Consider the following 13,200-nt stretch of genomic DNA (forward strand, 5'->3'; position numbering starts at 1 on the left):
GTCCAGCTGCAATCACCTCTCACCTTGCACTAAAACATGTGCATTTGGCAAAATGATAAATTATTTGATCCTCTGAAATCATCTCATAATAAAGACCCAGAGTACAAAAGGAGAGATGGATCACACCTAAAAGAAATATAGCAGAGACATAAAACTCTCACAGCTCTGCGTTTTCTTCCATAAGAAGGGAAAGTCTACGCATCGACAGCGTGCTCTCAAGGTGCTTTAATGCAGCTGCTGCTGGGCACAAGAATTATTTATCTTTTTCTCTATTTTGGGCTGGATTCTGTTGACAGTCTCTGGTCTCACCGTGTGAGGATCAGCAGCTTCCATTAGGGCCAAAGGGGTTGCTATGTGATGCCTTTGTGAAAAATCGCAACAGCAACATTTAAAAGCTTCTGGAGCAGCAAAGTGATACCGAGGCCAAGAAAGAAAACATTTATTGTTCATGAATGCGGAGTCACAGAGGTCCTGTCATAAAAGAGCAGGGAGGTGAGTTGGTCTTGAGGTCTCTGGAGTCCCCCTGCCTCCCCTCCGTGAAGCATCAGCACATTCGTGTAAAAGTGATACATTTCATTTGCAAAAGACAGTCTAACATTCCACATTACAGCTAGGTTTTACATTGGTGTGCCCACTGTTTAGATTATAAAAATGTACAGAATAACATTTTTTTGTGTCTCAGTGCAAAAGATAGATCACAAAAAAATTTCAGGAAAAGCCGTGCCCTTGGTGAATCGCCTGGACCGTGTTCCTTGTTCATCATTGTTCAAACAGTAAAGTAAGTCGCCAGCTTACAAACAGAAAAGAACCATTTGAAGCAGTTTTACAGTCACCGTCAAATAGCAGCAGTGGTTCAACTTTGACTTTAAATACATATTCACAAACAACAGTGTGCCACTGTACGCCCACAATTCATCAGAACTTCAGCTATGGATAATAATTACATACTGATGATCTATTACAACAAAAAAGAAAAACAAGAATTCCCGTGTGTCACATTGGGATTTAAATATTTACATGGTTTTTCCTTTTTTTTTCTTCAAGTTCTGTGGCTTAAATTCCCATGTGTGAATTTACCGACTAAAAGAAGGCAATGAAGTGTCTCTGGGTGAAAAGTTTATCAGCTCTTACAGATGCTGTTGATGGAAATGATGGCTGGGTCCACCAGGCCCAATTCCTCGTGCTCGTTCACACACAGCTGATAGCCGCAGCCCCGCTTGCGCTTCAGCGGGGTCACCTTAGAATCGGGCTTGGCGCGAGGTGGCAGCAGGAAGCCCACACTCCCCGCGATCAGCATGTGCCATATGCTGTGGATGTAGAAGTAGTTCTCCTCTGTCTCCACAAAGGCGTAAAGCGCCACAGCTGATGTCGCGATCATTGTGCCCGGGAAGAGGAAGAACACCCAGCGCTTCCAGGTGGGTGGGTAGCAACGCCTACGTCGGATGGTGCGCACAGTCTGAAAGGACACAGTACAACAAGAATGTTTTTCTCTGCTACAGTGTTCTACATTTACCACGAACGTGGTTTAAAAGGTGAATTTGCTGTCTCTGATTATGCCTTTGCAACAGCTATCAAACTCAAACACACATCACAAATCAATGCCAATCTTGATACATCGTCCTCAAATTGATACACAAAAGATTCAACTAATTTTGTGGCAATACAACGGGGTCTAATTATCCTCATTTGGACAGTCTTGGACACATTATTCTGTGGAAAAAAAGGGTTTTCTCATATGTTTAGTGCACACAACACACATCCCTCGCTGTGGGTCACCTTCAGCCAATTATAATTGACCCAACTTGGTAGGAGCTGGCTTCTGATTGGACGTCTTTTTGTTTGCATCACGGTACATAAAAACACAGCAGAGACACATAATAGGAAGAAAAACTGACAAAGTTTACTAGATTTGATTATTTACTTCCCATTTACTTTTATAACGTTTTATCAACATAATCTTTATTGGACTTATGGTTTTCAAGCGATACTCCCTAATCAATTGTTCGCTACATATCTGTATCCCTTACACCCCCACCAAACATACTTTGTTTTAATTTCTTTCAGAGACCAATTAAAATCCATAGTTTAAGGAAATACTGTGATGAGTTGCTACAGTATGTTGCAGGGTAAGATGTCTCAGCAACCACTCAGGCAACTGCATGAGTGCTTTGCTGCTCAGAATGACAAACATTTTGATTTCTCATTTATTTTTCTCAAACTACTTAAAAAGTGTGTTTTATCAGTGAAAGGCAGAACAGCTGTTTTGCACTTTCATTTTTTTCCCCCAGATAGCAGTGGATGCAGTTTATCATTTGCTGCTGCTAGTGAGGTCTTTGTTTGTTCAAACTGTTGAACAGATTAACCCCTGATTATCAGATCTTTAGCGCTATAACTCGTCAACTGTTTTAACAATTAGCGTAATTTCAAATATTTATTAAAGACCATTTTGTTCTCCTCTCATTCAATACTCTTGGATAAGAATTACTGTATATTGTTAATATACATACATATACATACATATATACATACATATATATACCCTAAAGAAATTCAATGTATATACACATGTCTCGTTGGAATGTGCTTGGGATTTATAAATAAACACGTCTCAAAAAAAAAAAAAAATAAACAAAAAAAAACTCAAAAAGCACTGGTCTAAGTCCTATGCTTTAACCAACAATATTCCAATTACCAATGGTGCTCTAAAACTGTTGCTGGGCTGTTGGAAATTTCCCCATTGTGGGACTAATAAAGGAATATCTTATCTTATCTTATCTTGCTAACTCAAATGACAACCAATTGGGTATCAAAGTTCTGTTTGTAATTGGCATGATAGATTTAGCTTTAGTTTTATATCTGATGCCCTTCCTGATACCACCCTCGGAATTCACCCGAACTTCAGACCAGCACATGAAAAAAATAAATTTTGCCCCCTTGTGGCTGCAGTAAAGACCAGAAGAGTTGCAAAGCAGCTAATGCGTCTCAAATATAAGGAATAGACAAAATAAGCCTTTGCTTTAAATACAAACAAGGCTGGACAATCCAGAAGATGAACCCAAAATAAAAAAGGACATTTTATCTTGTCTTGACGGTAGACTCTTTTTGTGTCCAAGAATGCCAACGATCTGCCCTCATGGCTTGACATCTCTTTTTGATAAAGTTAACAAAAAAAGGTGACATTTTTGCAGAAAAATTCCACTCTGCTCTCTTTAGTCTCCATGAATATGCGGTTTATGCCAGTCAGGCACCAAATTTTTGTCTTTCTTGTTTGATTGAGTCGATGTTACAATGTTTGTCTCTTTTATTCTCACCAATATCATATGATCAAAGCAGGCCGTCTTTACTCAATCTGCTGAGGACTGATTTATTTTCTCCACTGTCCCTTCATACATGGGTACAAGAAATTAAAATATTTAGATGCAATCTGTTTACCAGGTCACTTTACATTATGCTTTTTGATGTTTAGAGAAGATATTTGAAAATCATCAAGGGGGCTGTACACCATGTGGCAGGAACTTTGCACACGGTTCAATGTGAGAACCACCAAAGCCAACTGCAACTACTGTGTTCAAATTGGTTAAATAAACCACAATAATGAGGGGGAAAAATTGGTTTCCCTAAACCTGGCAGATACTGGTAGATTCAATTAAATTGATGTTGTGTATTGAATAAGGACTGATATAAAAACAGAAATAATACAGCAGTCCCATGCTCAAATTGCAATCCTTTTAGCAGAAGCGAATTTGCAGCATTTGTCCTTAGATGGGCTTTTTTTTTTTAATAAAATAAAGTTAAAAAAAAGTTTTCCAGCAGTTGATCCAGAAATCATGACAAACATAAGCAGCCTTTCAAGCAGTATGTTTTTTTATTGTGTTTTTCCCCATTTCTGTATAGAAAGACGATCTTGCGCTCAAGTTTCATGGTGCTTTAAGAATCTCACAGCTGACCTGAAATGACACACGACCACCTGGACAGATTTATTGTGACACAGTCAGCGATTGATGGGCAGCTGTTTGTTTTTTCCATTCTCTAAATTATGTGTCATCATAAAACCTACAATTTTCCAGAACACGGATGAATTACGAGAGCATTCATAATTGAAGTGTCAAGACAAACAAGAAAGTCTATTTTCAGAACGACTTTCTCCGTTCCAGAAATGAAGAAGTTCACATTTTCAGCTAAGAAAACAATATGGTCTCATTTTCTGAATGGATTTAGAATGGAACAAATAAAGATCTTTCGGCGAACAATTTTAAATAAGATTACATGTTTGTGCAACATTTACGCTAATATTTACACTTACATATTTTTGGCCCCAATACGTTTTGCAGTTTGGTATTTCTAAATCACTTAAAATTCAATCCATGATGTAAAGACGTTCAATTAGTATCAATATAGAACATGTGCCAAATGTTTATACTGTTACGCCAGCATGATGGGGAGCAATCTGGCTGCAGAATTTGATTTGAGACGTGGATGACTGAACTAAAGGCATTAAAAAACCTGCAGCATTAAATGAAATGTTTTAAGAACGCAATCAAGGAGACAGGAGGCAGGTTTACAGAAATGTCAAATTATCCAATAGACAGAGATTGAGAAAAATCAAGACTCTGTATGTGCAACACTAAACAAATCATGAGGAGCACCAAGACAAGACAAAGATCTGAGTCTGAACCACAGAGCTTTTTAATGAGACTGAGGGTTCATCAAGACAACAAGCAGCAGCTGGGTTCAATGCAACCAGGCAAACATAAAAACAGCTGAAGGAGACAGAAATACAAAAGAAAAATGAATAAAAAGTATAATCAACACAGATAAAAGAGTCTTAAAAATGACAAAATTAGTTATGATAAAAATCCCCATCTTAAGGGCTTTAAGTGAGCAGGTATGCATTTTCAAAATGCACTTTTCTGACAGAGGACACATTTCATTTAGGAGTTTCCAACAATAAAAACTTTTGTTAAATATGTCCTGTAGTTTGAATACAAATAAATGAATACAAATCATTGTGATATTCTATTATGAACACAATACTTAATTATTTTAATTCACAAAAATGTTTTGATAGAATGTGTATGTGTACATACGTAAAAACTGAAAAAATAGACCCACTTGTATAGGATTTAGAAATAAAAAGGTCATAATTTAAGAAGAACCTTTTATTTTAAGATTAGCAGCATATGAACCACCAAGAAAAAAATGTTTTTTTTTTTTTTATTTGATCTATTTTTTCTTTGATGAGGGATGTAAAACTGTGGAACAGTCTGGATATGGAGTTAAAGTATTTACATTATCTTACACAAAAATAAGTTATAGCTATAAATTTTCTAACATTTTTGAAGTATAGTATGATTAAAACAAGTGTGTAGGTCATTTATGTGACATATTTTTTGTTTTATGGCTGTGGTTTCTAAAAAAAAAAAAGTGATGTAAAAATTTACAAACAAGTATGTACTTAGACATACGCTAATGTTTTTTTTAATTATATTTCTGTATGTAATGGAAACACACTTCATTCCTTTGTTATTTAATTAAAGTGTGTAAATGTTGTACCAATTTTTGACTCAGTTTCAACACGTTTCTTTTACAGGGCCCACACCATACTTTTCTTTCTTTATCATACTTTTTCTAAAACCGCTACTGTGGGTGTGTGCGTTAGCCCGATGGCAGTGCAGACTCTTCCTTGAAGGGGCTGTTCCTCACTTTGTGACATCACAACGTGAAGCCCTGATTGTTTTCATGGATAGAGAGGGGGTTGGTGCTCAGAGAGTGGGGAAACACGTGAATGGATAAAAATACCGCTTTGGGATTGTTTATTAATTAATGAATACACACATACATACATTATATATATAGTATATATATATATATATATATATACATATACACTTAGAATATAGAACCTTCAAATATTTATTTAGACATTATTTAAACCGTGTATTCTATGTTATTTTCATGTAAAAACTATTTTTTCTTTTATCATCAATTGTTAAAATAAAATTAAAAAAACCCAATCATAAGAATTTTCCCACTTTGCAGGAACACATGTTTGAAGTTAATAGAAATAAATATGTATATTACTAAAAGACAAAAGGGTCTTTTCTCTTGCCTATTCTCTCAAATCTTTAAACATCTACCTTTACCTGTAACCCTTGTACTATCTTAGATGACCCCACCCTTCCATTGAAGTGTTCTCCCTACCATGACAAAGGTGGATGAAGGTGGAAAGATTTCATGTAGTCCATGGACACCAGTTAAGATCACAAATCATTGAAGAAAAAAGGTTCAGAGCACTGTCTAGTGGGTCTAGATGACCCAACTCCTAATGTTAAAGTGCCTGGGATAGCACAAGGGGTTAAACAAGTCTGTTGGACAAGTTTAAAGTGATACTAAATAACTTATGAGCCGTTTACTGGTGAGGCTACTCTATCTACTTTGTCTTTTATTCTCATATCAGCTTTGGCCACGACTAAATTTGATGTCTGCCATCAAGGAGAATATGCTCGATCTGTCCCTAATGGGGCTCTGAGAGCACAGCACAAACAAAATCCATATTCAGCTTTTCACTCAAATAGAAATGGATTTTTCCTACAATATTTTAGTAAAGAAAAATCCCAAATTTGTCAGGGGATCTATCACAAAATGGGAAATATAATGTGACATTTTCTTCCAGAATAGTGGATGTAATTACTTTCCTATAAGATCTACTTTAGATCTGATAATTTTAATAAAACTTAATGAAACATTTGAGCTGCTTCTTTTCAAAGCAAATCATACCTGATCAAGATGGTTTTTCCACACTCACTCGTTTAGTTTGGGTTATTTAGGGTTTTTTGGCCTAGACAGATCCAAACTCCTTTTTATTTTTTTGGTGGGTGATGATGCCCCTCCACAGCAGCAGACGCGCTGCGCCCTTCGCTTCAGTGAGCTAATTCCATTGTGTCTGGAACATTCAGAATGCCAAGCTGCGCAGGAACATGACAAGCTGAAATAAAAGGCTTCTTGTCGAAAGCGCGTGGCACTCAAACTGAGAGGCGCAGCGCTGGAGAACTGTTAGAAAGCAGCTGTACTCTGTTGAACCGCTCATAAATATTTAAATGTGGTGTAATCAAAGCATGAGCCCAGGTTTACCTTCAAAAGCTGCCACAGTCTCGCAAAATGCTTGTTTGTGGTTCAAGTTGTTATTGCAGTATTAGAAATCAATAGTAAAAATATTTCCATTCAGGAAATGTCAAAATGAACACAAATCTGCATAATTATAATTCCATTTATATTTTTGAGCATAGGTTGTTTTGTTTCATATTGCATAATCATTTTGCACCAATATTGATTACGTTTAAAAACAATAAAAATTGTTGTTTAATATGTTCTCGTGGCATTTTTCTGATGATAGGACTTTTTTTTAATTTTATTAAGCTCAAAATTGCATTTTTGAGTATTTCTTTTCCTCACTTCTTGTGTTTCAGGAGCGGATGACAAAATGCTTATTTGAAAAAGAGCATAATCGCCAAGTGCATAATATGCAGGGCTCCCTGCTCTGCTCCATTCTGATGCGTCTACTTGCAGACAAATAGATCCGTGTATCTCTTCATTTTTCTTGTCTGAGCTGGAATCAATGTGAGGCGCTGTAAGCTAGCAGGAGAGCGTGTAAACAAAGTGAGGATGGGAAATGAGGGCAGGCTTACTCTGTGCCTATGGTGCTGCATAATTATAATTAAAAGACCACTGAATACGTTTTTACAATAGGTCAAAAGATCATTGGACTGGGTCTTTAAGCTGTAAATATATTGTCTTTTGCATTAAAACTTCAGGATGTTCCAAATAACAGAGGCAAAACTGTCAAAAGCAAAAAATAAGATAAAATAAAAAAGAAATTCCTTCGTTCAAATGTTTCACCAAGGCCTTAAACTTTGCCTGAAAGACTTATTATTTTTATCTTCTCAGTTGAGGGAACACATTATGGATAGACGAGTCAGTGAAAGTACAAGCAGTTATAATGGAACTACAACCCATGACTAATACCTATGAGCTGGAAAACTTTCAAATCCCCACTCACCGTACGCTCACGTCAAATAGCATCTTCAGGCAGAAAGTCACAGTTTTAAAGGGAAATCTGGTGTTCTGTTAGTTTAACGCAGATTAGAAATGTGTTACTGGCAGAAAGAGCAACAAAACAAGCTTCAACAGTCAACCACGTTCGTTGTACTTTTGTCTTCAGCGGCCATCAATACTTCCAATCTATCTTTCCCAGAAGTATCGTGACAAATAAAACATTTTCAATTTATAAAAAAATGTTTCTCCGCAGCTGAGGAAAAAGGGGAATTACACGTACCCATGCCACAGCCATGATGCCCAGAGCAAACAGACTGGGTCCCAGCAGGTTCCAGAGACCGTGGCGGTCCAGCTGCAGAGCCATCGACAGCGACATGGCTCCCAGCAGATACAGCACCTGCACAAGAGCCACATGGGTCAATGCACACCTGTCATTAACTCCGACAGTCACTAAATCACCAGAGGAGGAAGATGATTGAGCGATCATGCAGTAATAGTGAGAAAAAGTATTTGCAGACAGATTTTCTATCAAATTAAAAGCAGTCTGGAAGAATATACGTTTCCTTTTTTAATTAGATTATAAACTCACAGTGGAATAGAAGTAAACTCTCTTTATCTTAATGTATTTTAATATCAGAGTATTTGAAGTTTTTTTTTTCCATCTCTCAGAGCAAAAACTACAAGCTAAACACACACTTTTCAAATTACGCACACTTATAAAAAATTCCTCTTCAAAACCCTTTTAATTATTAAAAAATCAATTGAAGTCAAGTAAAATTAGGTAAATACAAGCTCAGATAAATAATAGCAAAGGCTTTATGTATTCTATTGGGAAATCCCAGCTACATTTATTTATGAATTACTGAGCCAGAGCAGAGGTGCAGCAGCCCAGAGGATTTAGGAGGGTAAGTTGCAGGCAGGTGCAGCTAATGATCAACCCTTGATGAATTAATGATGAACAGGTGTGCAGTCCTTGGTTAAAAATAAACAAAAAAAGGCTTTGGTAATTTGGTGCTTTGAAAATTTTTGTTGTCTTAACAGATTTGTGATAGGGAACCCCTTAAAATTAGGAAAGAGATGGCTGGTGTGCTTCAACCAGACAACATAGGTATTTTCACATAATTTGCAGTTTAAGGTTGTACCATACCTAATGTTATGTACTTTCCAAGGAAAGTTGTGATTTTTAACATATTCCTGTGGCATTTTTCGGATGGCGGAGCACATAAATTATGAAAATTTAGCTCAAAATTACATTTCTGAGTATTTCTTTTAAAAATTGTTTTTGAATCAGTTGCAGACAAAAAAAAATGTAGGGCAAAAAAAAGCTTTGTTGTGACACAAAACTGCAGAGCGGGCCACAAACTGCCTGCTCTGAGCTCTCCATTGGGGGCGGGATGCCCCCTGACAAAAGTCACAACTCCTAGAAAATGACACCTTTTTTTTGGCGAACCCCCCCCCCCCCCCCCCCCAGAATAATAGTAATTAATAGACCACATGGAATACTTTGAAAATACTTTGAAAATAGATCAATAGGTGCAATATTGCAAAAGCGTTCCCAGTGGTCATTTTGTTATGATTACGTCATTTTTAGCCAAAACCAAAAAAGTGCTCTTCTATGATATAATTTCTGTAGTTCATTAAAATGTACCTCTAAGTTGTGGGCGGGATCGTTGGCGCAGGGTTAGGCCACCCTTATTTCCCATCATCTCTTTGTTCATACGCCCTTCCGCTAGCTCACAGCCCCTCGAAACCCCAACTTACCATGACAAGTACAATAATGTCAAGGAATATTGAAGCTATCCACCAGTAAAGTTTTGCGCCAGATGCCAGCTCAAATAAGGAAAACAAAGACATCCAGGGATCTATTTGCCTCCAAGTGGATCCATCAAAATGGAGCGGAGCATGGAGCTTGTGGCCCGCCACGTAACAAGAAATATTTTTTTCCAACGGCATTTTTTCATCTGCTCGTTATTTATAATGATCTAAATAAAGACATTTCCAGAAATGTTTTTATATTATTTTTTTGTATAGATTTCCTCCACCATGAGATAAAACGCTACAAGAACTTGTTAAAAACACGATTTTCCTGAGGCTTTATTAAGCCACAATTTAGGTAATTGTAGCGTTTAGTTAACATTGTGCTATTTTATTCATACTCAGTGAGACAAAGCCAGAGAATATGAAAAGTTGGAAACAAAAACAGAATTAATAATCTGTATATGCTTTGGCAGGACTTTAGGATGTCTGAGGTCTGCAGTCTGCTGTCGGATGAGCAAAGTGAGAAAGAGCTGGGAATTTCTGAGCAGGGAGAAATAACCTGTCTGTGGAAGAATAGGACTAATTGGCAGAGAGTAGGGAGAAAAGGAGCAGCGTGAAGCGGCCCGAGGACTGTGTGCAGGCACAGTCATCGGTCATACTGCGCTGCCGGATCACACAGAGGCACCCAAACACGCCTGCCTTCTGCACAGTGACAGACAAGGTTATAAAAATCCTGGTGCAACTCTATTTTTATCAGACACACATATTTACATGCTCACAGTGTGGCACAGGGCGGAGCAGTCTTGTGGATGTGTGAAATGCATCGTATCGCGCCTGCTGTCTCAAAGGGACAAACACATCTGAAGCCACAGAAGATTTAATTAATATGAACATCCAACCTTTCAAGCTAATCTCAAAGTCATTCATTAAATGGACCATAGAGCTTATTAAGAATTTAATCATGCTGAAGCCCTATGTGTTCCTTTAGTACCACAAACTTTTATAGGTCGTTGCGCTGATTTTATTGGTCTTTATGCTGTTAAGATCTACTTCCGTTATTGGCTGCTGGTAAGAGTGCTAATAACCTTGAGTTTCATGCAACATAAAGGTGGTTAATAAAGGTTTATGCCACTGCACCCTTTTATTTATTAAGCTCTTTGTTAGGCAGACGTTGGAAAGAATGAAACAAAATTACAAAATTATTATTGCAGCAGAAAGCTTTTTGCCTCCAAACTGAGGCTAATTTTGCAGCAAAAGTCATAAAGTAAAAGACACGGCATCCCACGGTACAAATATTACACACTGTTTATATTTCACAGTCAGTCTGACTATTAAGGAGATGTTTAGCGCTTATTCTGTAGCAGGTGAAATACAAAGACTAACAAAGTATTTTAAGGATTTCCTAAAAACGATAATTTACCTGCATTTTGCTTAACAAACCGTTAGCAATCTCAGGCATTGGTCATATAATGTTAGGTTATAAATGATTTAACCTATTTAAATTTGACACTTAAATCATTTAACCCTTGTGCTATTTTAGATGACCCCACCCTTACATTGACATGTTCTCCTCTACCATGACAAAGGTGGATAAAGGTGGAAGGATTTCATGTAATCCATGGACACCAGTGAGGATCACAAATCATTGAAGAAAAAAGGTTCAGCGCACTGTCTAGTGCAGGGGTCGGGAACCTATGGCTCGCGAGCCATATATGGCTCTTTTGATGGTCACATGTGGCTCGCAGACAAATCTTTAATTATAGTTTTTTTTTTCATTAGACCAGTCCTTCTCGGGCGGGATGCGATGCCAGAGGCGCGCAGTAGTAGCAGTGCTTAGAGAGAGAAATCTACGCCAGCGCTATCAGTTACTATTATCTATTATTTCACAGAGTTTGTACCAGCTGGAAACCTTTGAATTGACGTGCCTAAAACTGCGCGCTCCCGTCTCTGAGACAGAGCGCGCAGATGCGGGGACGGGATGTGTGAGGGAGAAAGCAGAGGGTGGGGGTGAGGGGTTGTGGGGACAGCAGGTGAATCGCGCAGGGATTATAAAAACGTAAAACCCACTGCCTGTCACCCACTGCGGCGTGTGAGTATATGTTTGGCTCCCCGTCTGCATGTGATCAGTCTTTCTCACATCTACAGAACATTCAGACCTACGATCACGTTTAAAGTCTCAACGCCTGCACGAAGCAGAAACTCACCACGTATCAACCAGACCAGGGGCCTCATTTATAAAACTTTGCGTAGGATTTGCGTCAGAAGTGGCGTACGGATGAAACATAGGACGTGCGTACGCACAGAAATATTCGGATTTATAAAACCGTGCGCACGCACATCCTACGCATCTTTCCCTTTATAAATCACAACCGATTCTAAATGCAGCGCAGCTTTTGCGGCTACATGACACGCCCATAGTTGCCCATAAATAGTCCGTGAAACGCCCACAAATTAATATTCATGGCTTGCTAAATCATGGCAAACACAGAGGGGAAATCAAAAAAACGTAACTTCACTCAATGTGAAGTAGAAGTTATCGTTGGCGAGGTGGAAAAGAGGAGAAAAGTGTTGTTTGGGGCACAGTGTGGGCATTACTAATGCCGAAAAGGCACGTGAGCGGCAAACGGTGGCAGACGCCGTAAATGCTGTAGCCTCACAACCTCGGACCGTGGCCGAAATAAAAAAGAAATGAAAGAAATGATCGGACATCAAAGTCGAGGCAAAAAAACGTCTAGCGCTGCATCGGCAGAGTGTGTCCGCCACGGGGGGGGGACCGGAGCTGACCCCTCTTGATGAGAAACTGGCCGCTATTATTGGGGAATCCCTATTAAGTCCCCCTTATCGGCGTCCTCCTCCGCCTCAGTCACCTGACTGAGACGGAGGGGACGCCGACGCGCCAGGGTCAGGGTGACACAGGTAAGAGAAATAATTCAAATGAATGCAGTCAAGTCACATGTATGCAGGCTACACAATTACAGATTATTAATATAGAACAATTTTATTTTAGTTGCTGGGTGTTCCAGCGGGGCCAGTGGTTACGATGCTGCAGCTGAGCAGCCGTCTGGCCCCAGCGTCTCCACGGCACGCGGCTCTCAACCCTCCAGCAGTGGGCGTGTCCTCACCGATGCAGTCCTTGAAATGCAGAGGGAAGTCCTTAGTTCACTCAGAGAGGTGGCCAAGGAGTTGGGCGAAATCAAGATCGCCCTGACTGAAATAAACTGCACGATGAGGGAATTCTTAAATAAATAATATTTTCCACACCTCTTTTTCTTTACAAGCGACGCATCACTTCCAAACGCTGGCGCACAGCAGCAGCAAATGGCTCAAATGCGTGGGGATGGGGTTCAGGGTCGGGGCCAACACAGCAATCAGCGCCAGGGGGTAGAGGCA

The 13,200-nt window shown here is 38.9% G+C and overlaps 1 protein-coding gene across 1 annotated transcript in view; it reads right to left on the reverse strand.

Annotated features, from left to right (window-relative positions):
* Window positions 1-415: 415 nt before the first annotated feature.
* The window catches only part of tmem8b (transmembrane protein 8B), a 59,168-nt gene continuing 46,383 nt past the window's right edge, over window positions 416-13,200 (reverse strand). The window contains exons 12-13 of the mRNA XM_023958927.1: window positions 8,333-8,449; window positions 416-1,456 (exon numbers count right to left, since the gene is read on the reverse strand). Coding sequence (XP_023814695.1) covers window positions 1,121-1,456; window positions 8,333-8,449 — 453 coding nt within the window. The 3' untranslated portion in view covers window positions 416-1,120. The remainder of the gene's footprint in view (window positions 1,457-8,332; window positions 8,450-13,200) is intronic.

The sequence above is a fragment of the Oryzias latipes genome, chromosome 9, assembly GCF_002234675.1.
Source record: "Oryzias latipes chromosome 9, ASM223467v1".
Classification (NCBI taxonomy): Eukaryota; Metazoa; Chordata; class Actinopteri; order Beloniformes; family Adrianichthyidae; genus Oryzias; species Oryzias latipes.